Source organism: Euprymna scolopes, chromosome 44, assembly GCF_053919585.1.
Source record: "Euprymna scolopes isolate OS-2025 chromosome 44, ASM5391958v1, whole genome shotgun sequence".
Lineage (NCBI taxonomy): Eukaryota > Metazoa > Mollusca > Cephalopoda > Sepiida > Sepiolidae > Euprymna > Euprymna scolopes.
In genome coordinates, this window is record NC_136525.1 from 32,500,441 (window position 1) to 32,524,726 (window position 24,286).

A 24,286-nucleotide genomic window follows, 5' to 3' on the forward strand; every position below is an offset into this window, starting at 1 on the left:
TGAGAAAAAAAAATCAAGTTGAAAAGGAGCAAGGGTCATAATTCATATTTTTAAGTGGAGAATTTTAACCCTTAGGTTTTATTTCTTTTTTACCTGTCTAAAGAAAAAAAAATTAATTTCTATAGTTAAAACTTAAAAACTAAAATGATTAATGCATCCAAGCTAGTTATTAGTAATTTAAATATTATTAAATTGCATTTTTTTTTCTTGTGAAACATATCACGTTGAAAAGGCGCAAGGGGCATAATTCAGATTTTTAAGTGAAGAATTGTCTCCCTTACAACTAACGTTTAATTTCTTTTAAAGCAATTTCAGTTTAAAGAAGAAAAAAATTGGCAAATAAAAACTAAACTATAATATATGCCAAGTTGTGCAAACTAGATACATCTGGTTATTAATAATTAATTGAACACCAACAAACAAACAAAAAGAAGACAACTTTGATGCAGATGAAATAGACATATTTTTTATAATAATTATTGAGAAAAAAAACGAGAAAAAAGTCCTCTAAAAATAAAGATAGTAATTATTTTTATATTCAGATTTCAAGTATTAACAAGTGATTATCAAGGTGGGAGTAATGGCCCCCGAGACTTCATTCAACAATTATTTCCAGATTTAATTGTCAAAATTTAGATATAAAAAATAGACAAAGATGAACACATGAACCAAAGTTTCTTCCGCCATTTTGTAAATACTAAAATTACCTATGTGTATATTTACAACAGGGGAGACATTTTTTTTTTCAAACATTCATTATTACACACAAAATTACAGGTTTGTAAGTTTTTGTACTTAGGTATATATATTTATCAAAAAAAAAAAAAAAAAAAAAAAAAAAAATGTGACGTGAAAAAAGTTTGTAGAAGAAAAATGCTTAGGTAAGAAAAAGAGAAATTGTCTATTCAAGGATGTGAGTAGCAAATGAGCAAATGGAAGAAAAATTAAAATATTAAAATTGAGATGAATTGCCTCTCCCTCTTATAAATCTTTTTTTTTAAATATCCTCAGTCAGTTTCAACTAAGAAAGTACAAATGAAGAGAAACACAGTGTATGCATTAAAGGAGTCATCTATCTAACTTACCCACTTCGTGAATCATTTTTTCACAGGAAAATTAATATTTTCAGTTTTCAGAGAGAACTGTCATCAGAAGAAAAAGAAAAGCAAGGCAAGATGGAGAGAAGAAAAGGAACAAAGAAAAACAGGAAAAAGAGAAAGAAAAATAAGACAAGAGAGAGGAAGACAAAGAAAGAGAACATCTGGTCAAACAGCGACAAGAAAATAAGGAGGTAAGGCTCTAGCAATTTGGGAGAAATCAGATTTTTCTTATTTAAAAAAACAGATTTAAACCAAAAATCAGGGAAGTCACATCTAATGATTTAAATAGAAATCCACTGTTTCTGAATTAAAAAGAAAAGAAAAAACTGCAAGCTCACATCCATGCTATGTAAAAAAAATAATAAATAAATAAAAACAGGGAGGGAGGGGTCTAATCCAACTATTTAAAAATCTATGACAATGTTTTTCAATCTTTACAGTTGTATCACCTCATCTAATGAGCAACGCAGTCCATTGATCTGCCACTCTTTAATTTAAAATAGCTTTTTTATCAGTAAACATGCTGATTAAATGAACACATTTTAAGAAATGTGCCTTCACTCTTGTTATACTTAGCACCATTTTTTTAAAAGATAACACAGAGATCCGAGATTAAAAAAAATAATTTTAACATAAATTTTCAGTTAAAAAAAAAATGATGTACGTCTATAACCATGATTGAAAAAACGAAAATGCCAAAAATAAAGAAAAATATAGTTAACTAATGTACTTCTTAACTTTTGGCGTGACTGCTACCGGAAGCAGTGACAAGGCAAATCAGTTCCTTAGCTTTTATCTATCATGGCTATATCTCTCCTGTGCATGTACTCCTCCTTTTTATGTTTTCTGGTCATTTTCTTTTTATTTAATAATAATCGAAATGTTTTTCAGTCTTATTTTAATTAAGAATTATTGGAATTAGTTTTATTTATTTTTTAAAAGAATTATTGAAAACACTTTTTAAAATCTTTTTAAATTTTAGGAATATTATGTATTGAATATTTTTGTATGATGTTTGAAATTTTATTTTAATTTCAATAATTTTATTTTTCTACTTTCATAAACATATACTTAATAAACTTATAAAATTTATAATAATCTTATAAAATTTCAAATAAACTAAAAACTTATTTTCTTAATTTTGTTATTAAAAGTGAAAATAATTGTGTTATTTTTTCCGTCCAATTTTGTCAGTTTTTATTGTACATTTTTCAATAATGTCATTTGTTTATATTTCAATAATTTCATCACAATAGAAATACTGAAGAACAATAAAAGTGAAGGAATTGATTTGCCTTGTTACCGTTGCCGGTAGCAGTATGTCGGAAGTTAGAAAGTATGTTACTTGTCTGTAACCAAAAATCTTTATGGTGTATGTACCAAGGAGGGAAAGAAAACATCTTTCACACAAAAATTCACGTAAATTTATCAAGTAATCTTATTTTACAAAAAGAAAATCAAATTTTATGGTTAAATGATGGATTGACGATCGCTCAACTTCATTGTGTAGGAGAAAGCTAGATAACTTCAAATAATTCAACCTTGTGCAAGATTTTAGAAAGCCATTCTTAACATAGGGAGGGAGTGCATTAGAAAAACTCAAATTTGCTTAAAAATGACTTCCTTTATAAAAATGAAATTAGTTGATCAATTTACATTATTTTTGGTGTATAATATTTTCTTTCCATCGTAAAGATTTTCATTTATTTTTGTTTTCTTCTTGGCGGATTTGCATAAAAGATTTTCAATGGCACCAAAGTCTAAAGAGATACCATTAAAATCAAATTTTTATTAAAATATCTAAGATTACAGTTAGGATAGATAAAATCATATTCGTTCTAAAATTTGAAACTTTTGATCTTCCATATTTCATGAAGGGAACTTTCATTATTTTAGTGGACACTAAAAAATTAAAAAATCAGAAAAAAAAGAATTGGAGGTGACTGTTATGGATAAACTGTAAAGATGGATAAAGAACCTCCATCAATCTTTGATGGCAGAGATAAGCATAAGATGCCATACATGTCAATTAGATGTATATTTTTCATATTGCCATTCTTCAGACTATTGTTCTCAGTTTTTGTGTTATTTTCACAATATTTTGGTCGATGTAACCTCCAATTTTTGTCAAGCGTATCTTGTTGAATTTGGTAATTTTTCTGTTCAACTCAGGAATCTACACAGAATTTTTAATGGTCCACATGTTTTAATGGAATTTAATTTAGTCCACATGTTCTCATTTTGTCAGCCATGACTAGGTGGAAGTCCTAATTCGCAATTGTATTTTGTTACTCATACTGAGGATTGAACCATAAACTTCCAGAAGAAACTCAAACTACAATTGTGAATTACTTAGGACTTTTATCCAGTCATGGCTAACTGAACAAGAACATGCTATCTCCGTGAATTAAATTTAGAGTTCCATTCAAAATTCTATACAGATTCTCGAGTACACCTGAAAAAGATCAGATTACACTGACCGGACCGTTGTGCAAAGAACGTTGTGCAAATCAAAACTCAAGATAAGAACAGTAGTCCGAAAAATCTAAATAATACGAATAATCAATCCTCATTCCAAAAATTCCAAAACATGATATATTTTTTAATTTGATTATATTCTACTTGTGATAACGCAGTTACATAAATAATTTTATTAATGAACAACAACTAGAAAGCACTTTGAGAATGTGTACTTCCACCAATGCCATTATTACAAAAAACAACAAAAAAAAAAAACAGGTAATTGATACGATGCAGGGGAAGTAATTAACTACTGAAACATTTGGCTGAATCACATGACTGTTAGTAAAAAAATGTTTTGAAGTTTGCATATTTGATTTAAAGATGCTGCAATAAGTTCACCCTCACCCCCTTACAATAATTTTTTTTAATAAAATAAAAAAAGAAAGAGTACCCCTTCAGAGTGGGTACTGTTCTGGTTGAAGAGCACCAATCTATAATCTAGTCAAGAATATACACAAAAAATAAGTATACAATTTTTAGAACTACGATCTTTTCTTTAGAAAAAAAAAAAAAATCGCAACACACCATTTTTGATATGAAGATTACAAAGGCAAGGATGAAGAGGAGACCGGGAGGAGAGGATAAAGAAAAGTCTGGGCAGATGAAGAGGAGATCAAGGAAAAGAGGATGAAGAGGAGACAAAGGATAGGCTGAGAGAAGGGATAGGAAAGAAGAGGGGAGTTGAAGAGAAGGGAGCAAGAACAGACCAGAGGGAAGAAAGAGAAAGAAGAAACCAGAGGGTGGAAGGGTGGAGGTGGGGTAAGGAGAGACCCAAGGACAAGTTTTTCTTTATATATTCATTTGTTTAAAGAAGTCTTTCCGGATTTTTTTTGTTTTTTTTTCCTAATTTTCTTTTTTTTTTTAATCCAGAAAGAATACGCTTACAATTTATCATATCTCAATTCAATTGTAGAATAAAGACACAGTTTAAAACTTTGAATGATTTCACAGATTTGGGATAAAATTTATGATTGAGTTTACATTTTTTTGTCTTGAAATAAAATTGAAATTTATTCTTAAAGTCTTGAGAATGTATTTTTAATTTAAAGTTTATATTTGCTGGTAAACATTATCTTTTTATTATTTTTCTTTTTTTAAAGATTTTTCTAAATTATCAATGAATAAATCTTTTGAAAAAAATTTTTTTTATTAAACGTGTAAAAATCATTATTTATTTGCACCAAGTTTTTTTGTTTTCACTTTAACTAGTTATCTCTTAACCTGTCTCATCATTTAAATTAGAAGAAAGAAACTTGCATAGAAGGCCATGCTTATAGCTCCAATGTTCATAGTACAATGATCTGTGCAAGGGAAATCTGGTCTTTGGTCAAATCAGAGTTGCAATAATTGCAAGGGTAATGGTTAGTCATATTTGCAAGGTGAAGCAAAATATTGTGACAACTGTATCATTGCAAGATCTACTGGGACAACTTGTTTGGTCCCATTGACATCATTACTAAAGAAAATAGAGGGTGGGGCCCAGAATATGTGAAAGAAAAAAGATTTTAAGAAAAGATTGTAAAATCGAAACAAGCAAGCAATGAAAATCCCTTTTGTGTTTTTAGAGTCTTCAATTACAAACTAGTGGCTGAAGGAAAGATGTTTCTAGAAATACAAGAATTCTCTTAGAGAAGGACATTCTGTTTAGTTTTATATGCTGTAACCCTCAGCAACAAAAAGGGGCCAACTACATAACAGAACTTAAAACTTAATTAAATTTTCATTTTCAAGATTTTATAAGAATAAGAAAATTTATTTCAGGACTAAAAATACAATTTAAAACAAACAATTTTATCCAAAATTTGGTCGAAAACCAACCAAAATAGATGTTTAAGATGCCCCAGTTCTATAACTGAAATCGGCTACATTAACGTTACCATAAGACTGTGCATTTAATTGGACAATTTAGCATACAAACAAACACATCCAATTTAGAAGATGCCACTGTAATCGTGTGATTTTTCTGTTTTATACAATGTTTTGTTTTTTTATGGATACTTGGCACGTCATGATCACAACCTTTCATCTTTTCATGATGTTATAAATAGTATGTGGACGTTTCGTCACCATATTTGCACAAACTGAAAAAGAAGAAAGAATAGAAAACTAAACAATTTGCATCAAAATTAAAGTGAAAGTTTTTTCCATTTATTCTAACTATAATGATATGTGTGTATATTGTTGTATTAGATGATGTTGTTAGATTAAAAAGAGAAAAGGAAATTAAATATGTCGAGAAACGTAAACATATTTAAATAACACGTGTGACCTGTGATCCAGACGGGATTGTTTACAGCTTTAACTTTATCAATAACAAAATTGCGCTTCTTTAATTCTGTGATATGTTTTGTAATACCAGATATATTATAGTAAACTGAAAATATCGACAAAAACTTTTTTTCTTAATTTGCATAAACGACTTCTAATAAATTAATATTGTATAATGTAGTTATAATTTTGAATTGTCAGATTTTCTTATGCATACGCAATATTTCTTTCAATAGTAAAACATAGTTAAGATGTTGCTAGAATGCTCACAACAGAAGTTTTCTGCACTTTAATAGCCCCCGCTCAAAAAACTCAAATCTAACAGCGTCCAATCTCCAACCTCTGTCCAATTACTACCTTATGCCTGTTTTAATGGAATGTGCTCTGATGAATTAGCACATGTGCTCCCTCGGCATACATACCACCAACTAACCCAAAAGGAAGCAAAATCCCATCCCTTCACTGTTGTCGTCTCTGGATGCTGGAAAGCCTTCAACTCTAATAGTTTCTTCCCTCGGACTGCTAGATTTTGGTATTCCTTCCCTGTTTCTTGCTTCCATGCTGTATTAACCAGCAGAAGTTAATGTAATGTCAATATAATGGTAACATTTTTCTGTTCAACTCTCCACAGTCCCCTGCTAGATATAATCCTAAATAGTAGCTCCTTATGTTCCAAGTGGCAAAAAAATAAGTAAAAATAAAAAAAAAACAATTTCACCGATTATCAAGACTCAATATTAGCTTTATTTTAAAGTAAAAATACTTTAAAATAAGTTAAAACACAAAAAACTTATCCAGGTAGGTAGAAGAGTAACTTAGCTGCATTTAGTTACATTTATTTGTTGTGTATTCACCCCCTCACTATTTTTTTTTTTTTTTACTGTGTTCAAGGCTATTGTTGCCGTATGTCGGCTGGTGCATTTACCATTATCTCAAATAGTAGTCCTTACATTTCAAGTTAAAAAATGTTTTGAGTTAAAAAAAAAGGAAAAGAAACCAGAAAAATTTATGAATTCTTAATCGAAAAAAATATGGTGATAAAAAGTGTCGTACTTTTATTATCCTGGGTCGTCAGAGGAGTGTGAGTGATTTTGCTTAGTTCAATAATCCACTCTTCCATTTCTTGCTTGGTGTCTGCACTCAGGTAAAAGTTTCGCTCGGGGGTTTTCAGTGTGAAACCAAAGCCTGGTGCCGTACGGCCATCAAGATTTCCTTCTGATACAGAATAATTATTGTCTTTATAACCAATAAAAATTTCTCCTTTTGCATAGGCATTCTGAAAAATAAAAATTAATAAGTATAACATATAAGCCCTTCTATCTCAACTGTTCTACATTTACTAACCCAAGAACTCTCACCCATTCTTTCAACAATGCCATAACATTCTTAACAACAAATAAAATAAAAGTCTTTATACATTCACCGAGTTTTCTTAAAGGTTTCATTTGGAGGGAATAGATTTAGGAGAGACTGATGTTGTTGTAGCTAGTTATTTAATTCTAAAACTTGGTAACTGAGAGAAATGAGAATTGACATCGGTTATCAGTTTCCTACATCATTGGCCATGACTTGTCTGCACGGCTTTCAGCAAGACACTGATTTGAAAACCCAAGATTTTTCTTACTCAAATAGTGTGACATCAATCGTCCTCATTCAACTCCTATTTTGTCTATGGCATTTCACCCCTAATATGAGCTAAGCTTTTCTTTAAGACTCATATTACACATTAATTGTATCAGTCTCATAACAATTCTCTTCATGCAACACATATCTTCAACCCTCATTGGCCAGATGAGATATTTTAAACTGACTGATTTTGTTTTTATAGCATAAAGAATGGATTGTATAGAAATTTTTTTATTGAGTGTTTGCAGATAAGACATTTAAAAGAATCTGAACTGACTGGAAGTTAAACTGTTTTGTTGTTGTTTTTTTTATGGCATATCAACCCTTTTTGGGTTATTTAATCCAGTAACTTTGAAAAGGTTTTATGCTTCTGAGTTCTTCATATTTTTTTAATATTTATTCATGGAGTTTGGTTTGGTTGTTTTGTTTTACAGCATATCCACCCTTTTCGGGTTATTTAATAGCAAATACAGTAATTTGCGAAAATCTTTATATACATTTGTATTTCCAAATATTTGTTTTATTGAGGAAAATTGATGTTTTTCTTTCTGATTTTGCAGAACATCATTTGGTTTTGCAAAGGAAACGAATACAAACAATAACATTAATGTTTAGTGTATTTTAGGTCAGGAAGCAAGACTTTTCAGACAGTTTGATTTGGTAGCGTCAGGATATGTAGATGAGAGTAAAGAAACAATAAAAAACATTTTACTGCACAAATCCCCTGTAGATATGGTACCTAACTCACCCTAGCAATGGGTTTTGAGATAAATTAAAGCAGAAAAAAATGTTTGTGTTTTTTCATTATGCAAATGAGATTGTGCATTGTTGTGTTTATACTGAGAATCCCATGAAGTATAATTAAAAATTCTTGGTAAAATAGAAACAGTCTACTTGGTGATGGTTACTGGTTTGGAAATCGGAAAAGGCCGTTTATGGGAAAAGTTTCTCATTATTTCTGTCTGATTAAAGTTTGGTAAAACTTCTTAATTTCACTGGTTTGAACACTATTAAAATATTAAAAAACTATTAAAAAAGATAAAATAAAGAATATAAGAAATATTTTCAAAGATATCAGCTATTTTAATCAAACTCTTCAAAGCATTCCAATTATAAAAAATAGTAAATAAACTATGTAAAAAATATTTTGAAAGCAAAAAAATCAAACATTCCAATTATAAAAAATAGTAAATAAGTTATTTTAATCAAACTCTTCAAAGCATTCCAATTATAAAAAATAGTAAATAAGTTATTTTAATCAAACTCTTCAAAGCATTCCAATTATAAAAAATAGTAAATAAGTTATTTTAATCAAACTCTTCAAAGCATTCCAATTATAAAAAATAGTAAATAAGTTATTTTAATCAAACTCTTCAAAGCATTCCAATTATAAAAAATAGTAAATAAGTTATTTTAATCAAACTCTTCAAAGCATTCCAATTATAAAAAATAGTAAATAAGTTATTTTAATCAAACTCTTCAAAGCATTCCAATTATAAAAAATAGTAAATAAGTTATTTTAATCAAACTCTTCAAAGCATTCCAATTATAAAAAATAGTAAATAAGTTATTTTAATCAAACTCTTCAAAGCATTCCAATTATAAAAAATAGTAAATAAGTTATTTTAATCAAACTCTTCAAAGCATTCCAATTATAAAAAATAGTAAATAAGTTATTTTAATCAAACTCTTCAAAGCATTCCAATTATAAAAAATAGTAAATAAGTTATTTTAATCAAACTCTTCAAAGCATTCCAATTATAAAAAATAGTAAATAAGTTATTTTAATCAAACTCTTCAAAGCATTCCAATTATAAAAAATAGTAAATAAGTTATTTTAATCAAACTCTTCAAAGCATTCCAATTATAAAAAATAGTAAATAAGTTATTTTAATCAAACTCTTCAAAGCATTCCAATTATAAAAAATAGTAAATAAGTTATTTTAATCAAACTCTTCAAAGCATTCCAATTATAAAAAATAGTAAATAAGTTATTTTAATCAAACTCTTCAAAGCATTCCAATTATAAAAAATAGTAAATAAGTTATTTTAATCAAACTCTTCAAAGCATTCCAATTATAAAAAATAGTAAATAAGTTATTTTAATCAAACTCTTCAAAGCATTCCAATTATAAAAAATAGTAAATAAGTTATTTTAATCAAACTCTTCAAAGCATTCCAATTATAAAAAATAGTAAATAAGTTATTTTAATCAAACTCTTCAAAGCATTCCAATTATAAAAAATAGTAAATAAGTTATTTTAATCAAACTCTTCAAAGCATTCCAATTATAAAAAATAGTAAATAAACTATGTAAAAAATATTTTGAAAGCAAAAAAATCAAACATTCCAATTATAAAAAATAGTAAATAAGTTATTTTAATCAAACTCTTCAAAGCATTCCAATTATAAAAAATAGTAAATAAGTTATTTTAATCAAACTCTTCAAAGCATTCCAATTATAAAAAATAGTAAATAAGTTATTTTAATCAAACTCTTCAAAGCATTCCAATTATAAAAAATAGTAAATAAGTTATTTTAATCAAACTCTTCAAAGCATTCCAATTATAAAAAATAGTAAATAAGTTATTTTAATCAAACTCTTCAAAGCATTCCAATTATAAAAAATAGTAAATAAGTTATTTTAATCAAACTCTTCAAAGCATTCCAATTATAAAAAATAGTAAATAAGTTATTTTAATCAAACTCTTCAAAGCATTCCAATTATAAAAAATAGTAAATAAGTTATTTTAATCAAACTCTTCAAAGCATTCCAATTATAAAAAATAGTAAATAAGTTATTTTAATCAAACTCTTCAAAGCATTCCAATTATAAAAAATAGTAAATAAGTTATTTTAATCAAACTCTTCAAAGCATTCCAATTATAAAAAATAGTAAATAAGTTATTTTAATCAAACTCTTCAAAGCATTCCAATTATAAAAAATAGTAAATAAGTTATTTTAATCAAACTCTTCAAAGCATTCCAATTATAAAAAATAGTAAATAAGTTATTTTAATCAAACTCTTCAAAGCATTCCAATTATAAAAAATAGTAAATAAGTTATTTTAATCAAACTCTTCAAAGCATTCCAATTATAAAAAATAGTAAATAAGTTATTTTAATCAAACTCTTCAAAGCATTCCAATTATAAAAAATAGTAAATAAGTTATTTTAATCAAACTCTTCAAAGCATTCCAATTATAAAAAATAGTAAATAAGTTATTTTAATCAAACTCTTCAAAGCATTCCAATTATAAAAAATAGTAAATAAGTTATTTTAATCAAACTCTTCAAAGCATTCCAATTATAAAAAATAGTAAATAAGTTATTTTAATCAAACTCTTCAAAGCATTCCAATTATAAAAAATAGTAAATAAGTTATTTTAATCAAACTCTTCAAAGCATTCCAATTATAAAAAATAGTAAATAAGTTATTTTAATCAAACTCTTCAAAGCATTCCAATTATAAAAAATAGTAAATAAGTTATTTTAATCAAACTCTTCAAAGCATTCCAATTATAAAAAATAGTAAATAAGTTATTTTAATCAAACTCTTCAAAGCATTCCAATTATAAAAAATAGTAAATAAGTTATTTTAATCAAACTCTTCAAAGCATTCCAATTATAAAAAATAGTAAATAAACTATGTAAAAAATATTTTGAAAGCAAAAAAATCAAACATTCCAATTATAAAAAATGTTTTATTTTCGATAAAGATATAAACATTGCCGGTACTTGTGCATTTAACGAACCAGACGTAACTCAGCATTTGCTCGGCTTTGTCCGACGCATGACGTCAACAGCCGGATAAAACCGAGCATTGGCGATAAAATAAAAACAACGCTACAACAAAATAATTGTAAAATGTAGAAACATCCAAAAATAAATAAGTAAAAAGCAAAAACCTACCGTTCATTTATGTTTTTTTTATTAGTATTATTGTTTGAAATTTTTTTCTGTTTGCAAAATACATACAAAACATTTTTTTTAAACAAATAATAGTAATTATTTTTTTTAATGAAACGTTTTTTTTTTCGTTTTTTTTTCAACTATTTACGTAAAATGACCAACAAAAATAATATTTGTAGGATCAATTTTTTTTAACAAATAATAGTGAGTAATTGTTTTTATGAAATGTTTTTTTTCTTCCAACTATTTACGTACAAAAAAAGAAAAAAATCGTAAGAAAAAGGAAAGGAACAAAACTTCTTTTTTTTTTTACGGGATCTACAAAATTAAGGCTGTAATGGTTCACCGTTAAATAGTGATACCCCTCTCCTCCCACTTTGCTCCAACAGTCTGATATGACCGTGCATGGTCCCCGGCAGAATGTATTTTCTTATTAGTGGAAGGAGGGTTTCGGCATTTCTATTTGCTACGCTACCCCCTCCCCCCAAACAAAAACTACTTTTCGGTGGGGTCGGCGTATCGCCCGAGGACCCAAACCGGTGTTAAACGTCTGTCGCCGCCGGTTGAAGAAAACAGACTCGTCGATTTTGACCGTATGGCCTGCTGGGCCTCCTATCTGCCGGGGATTCCTGAGAAAGTAATCCCGGCATATTATATCTCGCAGGAAATTCTTCCAGTCCACAATTGTGCGGCGTGACCGCAACCCACATTCACGCTGGAGATTCCTAGTTGCCGCCATCTCGAACGCCCATATCGGAATTCTCGTCTGCTGCTAGACGCGTGCACATGCATCGAGTTGAAACTAAGCGCACAGCGTTTTGTTTGGCTGATGACCATGTTTCGTCAGATAGCAGCAAAACCCGAGCTGTTGACGGCACACGTCGGACAAAGCCGAGCAAATGCGGAGTTACGTCGGGTCCATAAATGCACAAGCACCACATTTCTAATTACATAAAAAAAAAAGTTTTCTTTTCTTTTTATTAATAAAAATGTGAAAACAAATTATTTCCTTCCTCCCCCCCTCCCCAAAAAATAAAACATCCAAGCTAAAATATGATGGCCAATTGTTTTCTGATAAATACAGCTCGTCAATTTACGAATTCAAAACCAAAAATTGTCAGAGTAAATTATTTCATTTTTACCAAACTATTTATCAATTTTATTTCAGTAATAGATGTTTTTTAATCATAAGAGTGAGTCAAACTTCATCTTTATCTTCATATTTCATTTAGTATCTATTTTACATGCTGATATGTGTTTGATTGCTTTTAAAAAAATGACTTCAAAACTAGCTTATTTCTGGCCAGGTTTTTGTTTTTGACTTAGCAGAACATGATTAAGTTTTGCAAAGGGACAGGAAAAAAAACAATAACATCAATGTTTGGTGCATTTTAGGGTAAGGGGTCAATATCTTCAGACAGCCTGATCGTGTAGCACAAAAGAGAAAGAGAAAAAAGAGATCTAATAAGATTTAAATTTGACATAGAAGATCCCATCATCATCAACTTCATCCATTAGCATAACGATATACACTGCATTGAAAGAAAGTAAACAAAACGTATACTTACAAGTGGACCTTCAAAATACATAAGCTTTCTACGATCAAGCGTAAACCACCGTTTCCTAAAAGGTTCATCTCGGGGTCCCTTTTTACTTAGCCAACCTTCTTTAAGGAATGGTTTTGTCAAGTCTTCACAAAGCTAAAACAGAAAGGGAAAACAAGATTTAGAGAGTCAATTTGAAGGTATTTTTATTCAGACTACTGTTCACGAAGTACTACCAACCTGGGAAGCAGCTTTTTCTTCACCCTTTGTCAGAAACATCACTCATTAGAAATGAGGACTGAGAGACAAAAAAGGAGAAGCGAGAGTTACTGGAGTTGTCGATAACACATCCACTGCATTATCTACTCTCCATTAAAAAAAAAAAAAAAAAGCGGTAACAGGGACTTATTTATATCTACTTAGTATAAGTCCTTTGCCCATTCCCAGTTTAGAATAGAATTTATATTATATAACATTATTTATATTAATCCGTGGAAGTTTTTTTTTTTTTGCGCTTTTGGTTCCTTGCGATAGAACCTTCGAGATTAAACTTATAATTATGTTTCAATAATGCAACTTCTGAGATCAGCATATGTTTTTAGATTGGGGGCACCTTATTTAAAGGCTAGTTTAGGATAATACCAGACTATTTAACAAAAAAAGTTTAAAACACGAGTAATAAGACATGATAGGTAATGTTAAGGACTTTCAATTTTTAGCAAGACTGCAATAAGAGAACAAAGATAAATAAATAAATTATATATAATACACAAAAATTGGCAAAATTAAGACAGGATACATTTCAACAGTTATGGATAAAGTTTTTAACTTAGCTATGAAGGCACCGACTCTTTCTTCTGAGGTCATCTCGAAAACTGACTAGTAGCTAGCACGCTTGGGGTGTTCTGGTACTTAAGAGATGTGGTGGGTGTGGGGGTTAAATGCTTTTAACTTTTTTTTTCCCCATTATTTTATTTTATTTTTTTTTTTTATAAGGTGAAGGAGAGGAAGATTTTTAATAGTATACTAAACCCTTTCGCGTCTTGACAACTTTACTAGATAAAGCATCATAAAGCATCTCTTTTCCTTCTCCATTTTAATGGATGACATGATAGATGCACCAAGATCCACGGAATTTTCACAATAATGCATATAATGCCAGCAGCAGACTATATTAATCTATCACAAGATCTAAAATTCTTTACAAGTTCAAAATCAACAAGCATGAAAAGCAAAACGACCAATATTTATAGAAACGGATATAATGGAATGTAGGTGTCAGGGAATAGTGGGGAAAAATATTACAAAATGACAAGAAATTACTCACATCAGTAACATGTCTGTCAGGAAAAGCAATTTTACGCCACTCCAACTTCAAAGCTCGAATTGATAAATACCAGTCAACAATTTCCTAAAAAAGAATAAATCAATACATTTTAAAAGATCCATTTTTAACCAAAAAATTCTAAAATGAGAAAAGAGTCACTACCTCTTGTTATCATCCATTTTAAAAAATAAATAACCATCAATCACATCTTTTGATGGATTTGGGGAGAAAAAACTTGGTACTTGTGTAGATTGGTGATTTTCTATACCAATGCATTTCAGAGGAAAACATTATTACATACTCTTAATACATATGACATGCTATGTTGAAATTAGTATAAATTCCAAACATTATGGAAAATAATCCAGTAGATGTGCTAGATGTATTTTTAACAAAAAAATCATCCACAATTAAATTCGAAGATTGTGTGTTTAAAACTTAATTGAAGTCAAGGATTATCTTCCTTGTTCATCATACTGAATTTGTCTCAACTTTCCCACATCAAAGCATATAAAACTCAATTCATTTTCCGTAATTTTGGTAATTTGTAATCATTTTAACATGACACATAAGTATGTAATAATGTAAAATAAGTAAGTAATAATGTTTTCAGACCAATCTAGACAAGCACCAAAAATATTTCTAGATACTTGTGAAAATTGCAATTTTTGCCAATTTAAAAAAGGGGCATTTTTTCATAGGGAACAAACTGTAACTATGCCAGTTCGTCATTGCAATGTCTTTCCCAAATTGCAATGTTTTTCTTTATCTCTATCGTCTTATTTTGGTCATGTCGATTGTAATAAAAGGTGGTTGATGAGTGCAAAACATTATTTCAGAATTAGCATTCAATATAAAAACAAACACATATTTATACTGTATAAATATGACTTATTAATCAATATAATATATAAAAACAAACACATATTTATACTGTATAAATATGACTTATTAAACAATATAATATATAAAAACAAACACATATTTATACTGTATAAATATGACTTATTAAACAATATAATATATAAAAACAAACACATATTTATACTGTGTATAAATATGACTTATTAAACAATATAATATATAAAAACAAACACATATTTATACTGTATAAATATGACTTATTAAACAATATAATATATAAAAACAAACACATATTTATACTGTATAAATATGACTTATTAAACAATATAATATATAAAAACAAACACATATTTATACTGTGTATAAATATGACTTATTAAACATGTGATGTGTGTGTATTGGTACCTCATCTTTAGTGTCACTACTTCTGAGATAAGCCTCCTATTTATCAATCCAGAATATTAGCTATGATCACTGAGGTTTCTCATCAATCTGTACATTGTGATAATTTACTGTTGCTCATTCGGACTCACCCTCATCAATCTGTTTTGGGCCCCTCTCTTGAAACTATCTATCAATACCTTTTACCACTGACCTCTCTCTTTACAGCAGTTGGTATCCCTCAATTAATCATGTCTTGCTGACTCTAAAAACGTTATCTGCAATGTGTTTTTTTCTTATTCTGGCCATATAGATTCTAGTATCGAGGAGATGTTGAGATTAGTTTACAATTTACATTCAAAGCATCACCGCACACAAATAGTGACACTGCATAACCATGACTTATTGAACATGTGCTTATGTGTCGTTACGATTCTGTTATTAGTATCACTACTTCTGAGCTCTATTCCTATTTTTCAAGTCCAGAATATCAGAATAACTTACTCTGAGGTCTCTCGTTGCTCACTGAGATAATTCATTGTCATCTACTTGGGACATCTTCTGTGGTGAACATTCACCAACATCATTCTCCCGAATCAGTTTACCCAAAACAGTCAACTGTTTCCCAAATATTATTATTTTCTCTCTATCTCTCTCTCTTTATATATATATTTGAAAGAATATTGATTGATTTTGTGGCCTCTTTGGTTATCATAAAGAATGAATTGCATAGAAAATTTTTGGGAGGGATGTTTTCAAATAAGATATTTAAAAGAATCTGAACTAGAAGTTATACTGACATATTAAAGAAAATGTAGAGTAAAGAAGTTGCTGCACAACTCCCTATTTAGAATACTCCTGGAAGTATGGTTTCTAATTCACAATAGCAATATGCTTTGTTTGCAAGTAATTAAAAAAAAAGTTTACATTTCTTTTGTTTATTGTACAAATGAAATTGTTAGTATTATTTGGATTCTTCAGTGTCATTTTCACAATGTTTCGGTCGATGTAACCTCCAACCTTCTTCAGGTGTATCTTGCCAACCTTGGAAATGTTTCTGTCGAACTCAGGAATCTGCATGGAATTTCAAACGGAACCTTTTATTTACTTCACGAGTGTAGCATGTTCTCATTCCATCAGCCATGATTGGATAGATGTTCTAAGTAATTCGCAAGTGTATTTTTTGATAACCCACACTGAGGATTGAACTTTCAATCTTCAAGAGAAGATCACTTACTATACAATTAAATTTTTCCATGTACTCTAACTGCTGTGCCAAGGACTCATGCGGTAAATAAATAGTTTCGTTCAAAATTCCATAAAGATTTCCCAAGTCTGACAAGATACACCTGAAGAAGGTTGGCGGTTATATTGACTGAAACATTGTAAAAATGAAATTCAAGATGAGAACAATAGTCTAAAGAATCCAAATAATACGAATAACCAATCCTCATCTCAAAAATTCAGAAACATAAATGAAATTGTGTTTTGATTTTTTGTGTTTTTACTGAAAATCCCATGAGGTATAATTGAGGTATCATTTTCTGGAATCCATTTATCGAAAACAGTCAGAGATCACTAAATACTTCATTCCAAATTCTTTACAATGACCCTAACCCTGCCCATTAACGGTTAGGTTTGTTTTATTTATATTCTTAGATTTCATTGCTCTTAGAAAACATTACTCTTAAATATACCCGCATCCAAACTGAACAAAAACTGACAATTCCCCAAACCATAGACCCATCATTGTGGTCTAGTTTGGTTTGTTTTATGGTATAGCAATCATCTATGGATTATTTAATGCCAAATAACATTGTCAAATTCCATAGGTAGAGTAATTATATACTAGCATGACCTGTGGAAATTTCACAGCAAACTCTTTCACATGTAATATATTGATGTTGGTATTCTGTGGATGTTCAGCATAAATGGAGACACCCTGATATTATTGTAGCTCTTTTGTTAAAATTGCAAAAAGTATTTATCTAAGCTAGCCGGGACGCTTGGCGAAGCCCGGTCGTAAAATATGCTTGAATATGATATTTTGATTTATGTAGATTTTGTATATATTATTATAGAGTCAAGTTTCTATCAATTCTTATATGTTATAAATTTGTGATTTCAAAAATAAAAAAATATATCCACATGACTTGAGTGCATCAGCTTGAATCGAAACCGAAACCAAAACTTATGAAGAAAAAAAACTGTATGTGCATATATATATATATATATATATATATATATATATATATAAGAGAAAGAATTGCATATTGAGCTGAAGTCAGAGTCAGGTTTTTTAAACAAACTTTAAGTCATGTTTTTTGGTCACCTTTTCACCACTACTGATTACACATATATAACCTGTGTGTGTGTGTGTGTGTGTGTGTATATATATATATATATATATACACACTATTGTTGAGCTGATTAATTGAAATCAGGAAAATCAACACTTTGGAGGGTATCGGAATCAGAAAAATTTGTGCTTATTTTCTGATGCAAAAAATGATTCTTTTGTTTTTTTTTTATTTGACTTTATTTACATCACAACCTTCCACTGTTGGTAGATATGTTAAGATAATAAATATTTACTGATTTTAAACAACCAGTAAAATTAAAATCTATAAGTGTATTGTTATGTTTGAGAAAATATCTGCACATTTAACATGTGTTTTTATGGTAATTGAGAAAAAAATAATTCTATTGTTAATTGTTTAGAGATTTATAAAGAATTGGAATCAGGAATTGTATCGGAATCAGGAAAAATATTGGAATCGCACATAGCATGAAAATTTAATACTAAAGTTAATAAAATAGTATATAAAGTATACGATTACCTTTGAATCATTGTGATAGACATACAAACACCGAGTAGATCCATCATCACTATAAGTTATTTGAAGACCGTTCTGCAGCTCAGTTTTTGTCGGCACAAACACAGCATTCAGACTGTCAAGACTGATTTCAGCCTTTGGTTTGGAAGCCTACACAAAAGAAATATACTTCAAAAAGGTGGCATTTAACTGTTATACAATTATACAATCATAAAACATTTATTATAAAAGATTTGGACTAAATGTATCTTGAGCACTCCAATAGCAGTTGAAATGAACAGGTTTAGCATGGCATATCTAATAACACATCTACCATAGATGCCTTATTTGAATAACACAATTAACATAGATTCCATATTTGAATAAAACGGCTAGCATGGATTTCACAATTAAAAAACAACACAGTTAACATATTCTATATTTGAAGAACACAGTAAACATATATTACATATTTGAATAACGCGGCTAGCATAGATTTTATATTTGAATGCTGCCATAGATTCTCTCGTTAAATAATAATATTTGAACAACAACACAGTTAACATATATTCGACGTTTGATTTCTATAGTTTTTTCTTATCTTCACAGTCAGTTTTCTATTGGATTCACTAAATTCCCCAAATGTCAAAATACTGACAGTCAGACAATAACGAAATGTTGAAAAACACAAACATTTATAGCAGACCATGCAAATGAAATGCACACATAAAAGTGTTTTATTAATGAACAAGTGAAGAAAATACAAAATAACGTCAAACAGAAGTCGGAGTCAATGAAAATTGGCCAACACCAAAAAAAAAAAAAAAAATGCCCGCCAAAATATGTCAAGATCTTTTTCTCATTATCAGGTGGTGGTGTTCAAGACAAAACAGCTGCTTCTTCTGTTACTCATAAAACTTGATCAATTATGTGATTTTTGGAATATGATATTTTATATACATCATACAGATTTTCCATTATTTTTGTTTTTTAATGTTGGAGGAATTCTGGACCAGAACTAGAAACTTTTATTGGGACCCTATTGGATTTCTCGAAGACGCATTACATAAAAAACCTGTCAGCATCAGTGATTCACCAATGACCATTCCAAAGATGAGTCTAATGTGCTCCACAATGAATGTGGATATGTATCAACAAATTCTTTAATGTAAAAACAGTAAAAAGGAAGGAAAGATCTTTGACATGCAAGATTCCACATAATTCTTTCATTTCAGAATGCAATTAAGTGACACACATTTAGAAGGGTTTTCTAGCTATTAAAAGTCAGAAAAAGAAAAGAAGTTTTAACATAATGCAGCAGATCCTAACCTGCCTTCAACCCCTTATAAAACCTCCTAGTATCTCCTACAGTTGTAACATCTAGTTGAAAGATGATGAATGTGTGTGCATGTGTTATGGAAGATCAGAAAAAACATTGGTACTATCGGTTTTAAATCTAAACAAAGAGGAACAAATCTGACCACTTATGTCAGACTCTCTTTAGCCTCTGTTCTCAGATAAACTCGGATCATCCATTGATACTAGAATAAGTCATTTCAGAAGGAAACTGGAGCAAATTACACATTTTAGCTTAAAGAACATACTGCAAGGATAAAAAGGGAATTGTTAGTCAAAATCAAATATCGATTTGTCTGACCTATTGCTATTTAGGTCTCACATGAAATATATAACAGTATAATTTTATAAACTTGATGAAAATCAAATTTATTCAAACTAATTTTAGAATATTTTTTTCAAAATGCAGCACTTTTAACTGGTGATGGTTTATTCTTTTCCTACTAACAATGCGATTAACATCTTTTAACTTCAATACGGAATGGACACTCGTGAATATAAGAGGCCAAAGGAAAGAACAAGAATGAAATGGAGGGATGACCTGATACAGCACATGGGTCCCACATGGCAGCAAATAGCTCAGAACAGAGTTAAATGGCTAAAGTCCAGGGAGGGGTTCCTCATTGAGTGATAAAACCCTTGTTGATGTTGATGAACTTCAATACAAATTAAATTGCTAATAGGTTGAAATTGCGTTTTAGCAAAGGAGAACAGAATTCTAAAGAAACAAACATTTGAACACACTTACTCATAAGTAATCATATGCTTTATTGAACCCCACGTGACACCTACTTGCATTAGGTATCTCGCAAATGTCTTTCACCAAGTTGTCAGAGAAAGCGCATGTTGGCTTCAAAATGGTGAAGTCTGCCTGGAAGAACATGGCATTAACCATTGTTAACAATGTTGATTTTGTTATACCTCAGCATGAGCATGCAAATTTTGAACTGTTTTTGACCTGATTGATACAAATAGCACATGTCTGGTGAACTCAAGACTAATCCATCTAATTTCCTTAAAACCAATTCTCTTCCAAAAATTTATTTTCCAAAAGATCATCTTCATATTCGGTTTAATGTCTGTTTTATGTGCTGGCATGTGTTGGACAACTCCTAAACTAAGCTATTTCTGGTCAGGTCTTTATTTCTTTTTGCCATAGATCCATTCTTATCATTTCCTTCCATGTTTTCCTTGGTCTGAACTTGATACTTCAACTGTTCTACATCTATGGCTCAAGACTTTTCATCCATCTTTTTCAATGTGACCATACCAACAAAGTCTACTCTGTTTTTGTTCAGAGTTCCCCTATATTAAAAAACAAAAATAAGGGAAAATCTGTATGATGTATGTACCCATGATGAAACAAAAATATCATATTTCAAAAATTATGTAAAGTAATCAAGTAGTTTCATTTTTACAAAGAAAATCATTTTTAATCGATTAATTGAATTTGTAGGCATTACAACATAAATCTTTTTTTTTTTTAATTTTTTCTTCTGTTACTAATTAAATTTGACTTTCATCATTTATTGTAAGTCAAGCCTGCTAGTAACATGTAGCTTCTCCAACTCTCCTAAAAACTTGCACAGTCTAATAATATTAGCTTGACATGCATGTGTATGCATGTATATATAGCCTGATGAATCTCCACAAGAATGAAACAGGGAAATTTTTGTTTAGCTAAATTGCCATATATATTGTTTATAGGCAAAATTTACAACTGCCTTTAAATATTATTTTATTAAAAACATTTTCTCTGATGAGATGAGCCATTCATTGAAAATCCATGGATTAAGGAAAAAACTTTAAATTTTTGTATTTCTTGTTGAATAATAAATTTATCATAAATTTTTTTAATTTACTGAATTTAATTCCAAATTTTCATCCACATATATATTAGTGTTGGGATAATTAATCGGAATCGGTCAAATCAGTCCTTTTGGAAGTATCAGAATCAGAATTGGAAAATTTTTTGCTTATTTTCCAATGCCAAAAACGATTCTTTTTATTATTTTTTTTATTTAATTTTGCTTAAAACAAAATCTTCCACTGTTGATAGTAATGATAAAATTATAATTATTTATTGATTTTAAACTTTTAGTAAAACTAAAATCGATAGATTATTCCCCCACACGTGTATTTTTATGTTTGAAATATATAGCTTAGAGATCAAATGTTATTTTTCAACCATCATGGTAGAGGGAGAAATTTTTGAAAAAAAATGGTAGAGGGAGAAATTTTAATCAGCCTTGAATTCATCAGTTATTAGTCATTTGCACTTACTGACCAGGTCAAACGGGCACTCAAAAACATTTCAAAGGCTATTTTTTGTTATTTTGCCAGACATGATGGCACTAGTCCATAACATCCTCCTCCATCAAAAAAAAATTTATAAAAAGATTTTCTTTTCGAAAAATATGAAGTAAAGGAGACAATTCCCCCCCCCCTTTTTGTTGTCGTTACCATAGCCTTCAATAGTTAAAAAGGTGGTTAAAAAGGTGAAGTAATTATCATATGCCTAAATGTTACTATCCTACTGTCATAGAAAGAGAAATTTTGGGATAAAAATAATAAAAGGAGAAAACTAGATTTGTCTTGAGTTCATCAACCATTATTTGCATTTACCAACCAGTTCAAACAGGCATTCCAAAACATTTCAAAAGTTGGCTTTTTTGTTTTTTGTTTTGCCAAACATGGTGGTGTTGGTGTTAAGCTTTAACTCCCTTTTCTAATCAAGAAAGAATTTATAAAAAATGTTTTTTCCATTTGGAAAACTTGAAGGATCATTTCAAAACCATGGACCAAAACTCATTTAAACCATTCCAGAACCATGGAACAAAACCCATTTAAACCATTTCAAAACCATGGACCAAAATTCATTCAAAGGGGGGAGGTATTAGCATGTAAACAAATGTTACTATCCTACCTTGTACTCATAGAGGGAGAGCGAGAAATTCTTGGAAGAAAAAAAAGGTAAAAATCTGGACTAACCTCGAATTCACCAGCCATTGGCTGTTTGCACTTACCACCAACACTTCAAAACATTTCATACACTACTTTTTCGATTTGCTAGACATACTGGTGCTTATCCCTATATATATAAAATGAACTCATTTTCCCCCTCTGATTTTGACCTTAATAGGATTGAAAATCAAGACATTTCATACAGATGTAATATGCACAAACTGCAGCACATTATCTGAGGTGTGTTATAGGCCTATTACCTCAACACTTCCTCGATAATCGTAGATTCCTATATTTTTTCTGCTGAGAGTTCACTACCAAAATCGATTAGAATCAATGGAAGTTGTAAAATCTTTTCTCTCTAATAAATTTCTCATACCCCCGCTACCACTTATACCGTTGCAGAATCGTTCACAAGGGACAGTACGAAGAAAAACTGGTTTGGGTTTTCTTTACTTCATAGTTGCTTAAAAAAACTGGAATTTTTTCTTTCGCTTTATTTCGTTTTGTAGTTGACTAAAAAACTAGAATGGAATTTTAACGTTCATTTTCTACTGGGTGAAACGCACCATTAGACTTAAGCAAATCGCGGGGTTATTTATGCCATTCCCCCCCCCCCCCGCCTTTCGCTGTGTTTTTTTGTTTTTGTTTTTCAAAACACGTTCATTTTTTCCCCTGATTTTTGCTTTGGTTTTTCTGATTTCTTTTTTAAAGAAGTTATACATTTGTTTGTTGTTTTTCTTTTTTTTGTTTTGGTTTTTCGTTTTAAAATAGTTAACCAGGGTTATTACTCCGCTTATTCTTTACTTAACCCCCCCCCTTACGCACACACACACACCTCCAAACAATCAGGCAACGCCGGGTAACCCCACTAGTTAATAATAAATATGATAATGTTAACAGGTTAACATCACTTCTTTTGGGTAATCTTCCATCATTTTGAAGTCAACACGTGTTTTCTCTTGAAACAGCTGAGGATGGTCATAAAAGACGATGGTGGTGGAAGGCAGTTGCAAGATTAGTAATAGACAAGTAAATCACAACGTAAAAAAGTAAACTTGTCCAAGAAGTTTTGTTTATCTAGTCAGAGCTGTAATAAATCATGCCTAAGCAGATAAACAAGACGTTTTGAATGGTGACACACTACATATAGACATATGAGGACAGTAATATCTAAAATTATTTCATCTTTGATTTAATAATTGCTGGCTATTTAAAAAAAAGTCTAATGATGGTTTTGCTGATATATCAGCATTGTTTGACTTTGTAAAATATGTAAGAAAAAATGTTTTCACAATTAAAATAAACAAATTCCAGTCTTTAAAATCCATGATGTTTTTTTTTTACTTTTAATGCAGAAATAATACAAATTTTCTTAATTCTTATTTTTATTTTATTAATAAATACTGGATAAATTTCAGTTTCAGTATAAATCGTGTTCCTTATTTTTCTCTTTAAATGCAATTTTAAAAAGTTTTCTAATGCTCGACAGATCTTGATTGCTTACTGTGTGAATGACGTCATTTTTCAGTAAGTAGGGTTGTTTTACGGAAGTCGTGAGTAGGTACCACATAGGTACTCAAAAAATTTCAAAAGCTGATTCTT

The 24,286-nt window shown here is 29.6% G+C and overlaps 1 protein-coding gene across 2 annotated transcripts in view; it reads right to left on the reverse strand.

The window, feature by feature from the left end:
* Positions 1–4,760: 4,760 nt before the first annotated feature.
* LOC145268765 (arf-GAP with dual PH domain-containing protein 1-like) overlaps positions 4,761–24,286 on the reverse strand; it is a 137,181-nt gene continuing 117,655 nt past the window's right edge. For both annotated transcript variants that reach the window (XM_080124363.1, XM_080124364.1), the window contains 5 exons: positions 18,386–18,532; positions 14,301–14,384; positions 12,998–13,129; positions 6,945–7,167; positions 4,761–5,704 (listed from right to left, as the gene is read on the reverse strand). In XM_080124363.1, the coding sequence (XP_079980489.1) occupies positions 5,646–5,704; positions 6,945–7,167; positions 12,998–13,129; positions 14,301–14,384; positions 18,386–18,532 (645 nt within the window). In that variant the 3' untranslated portion in view covers positions 4,761–5,645. The remainder of the gene's footprint in view (positions 5,705–6,944; positions 7,168–12,997; positions 13,130–14,300; positions 14,385–18,385; positions 18,533–24,286) is intronic.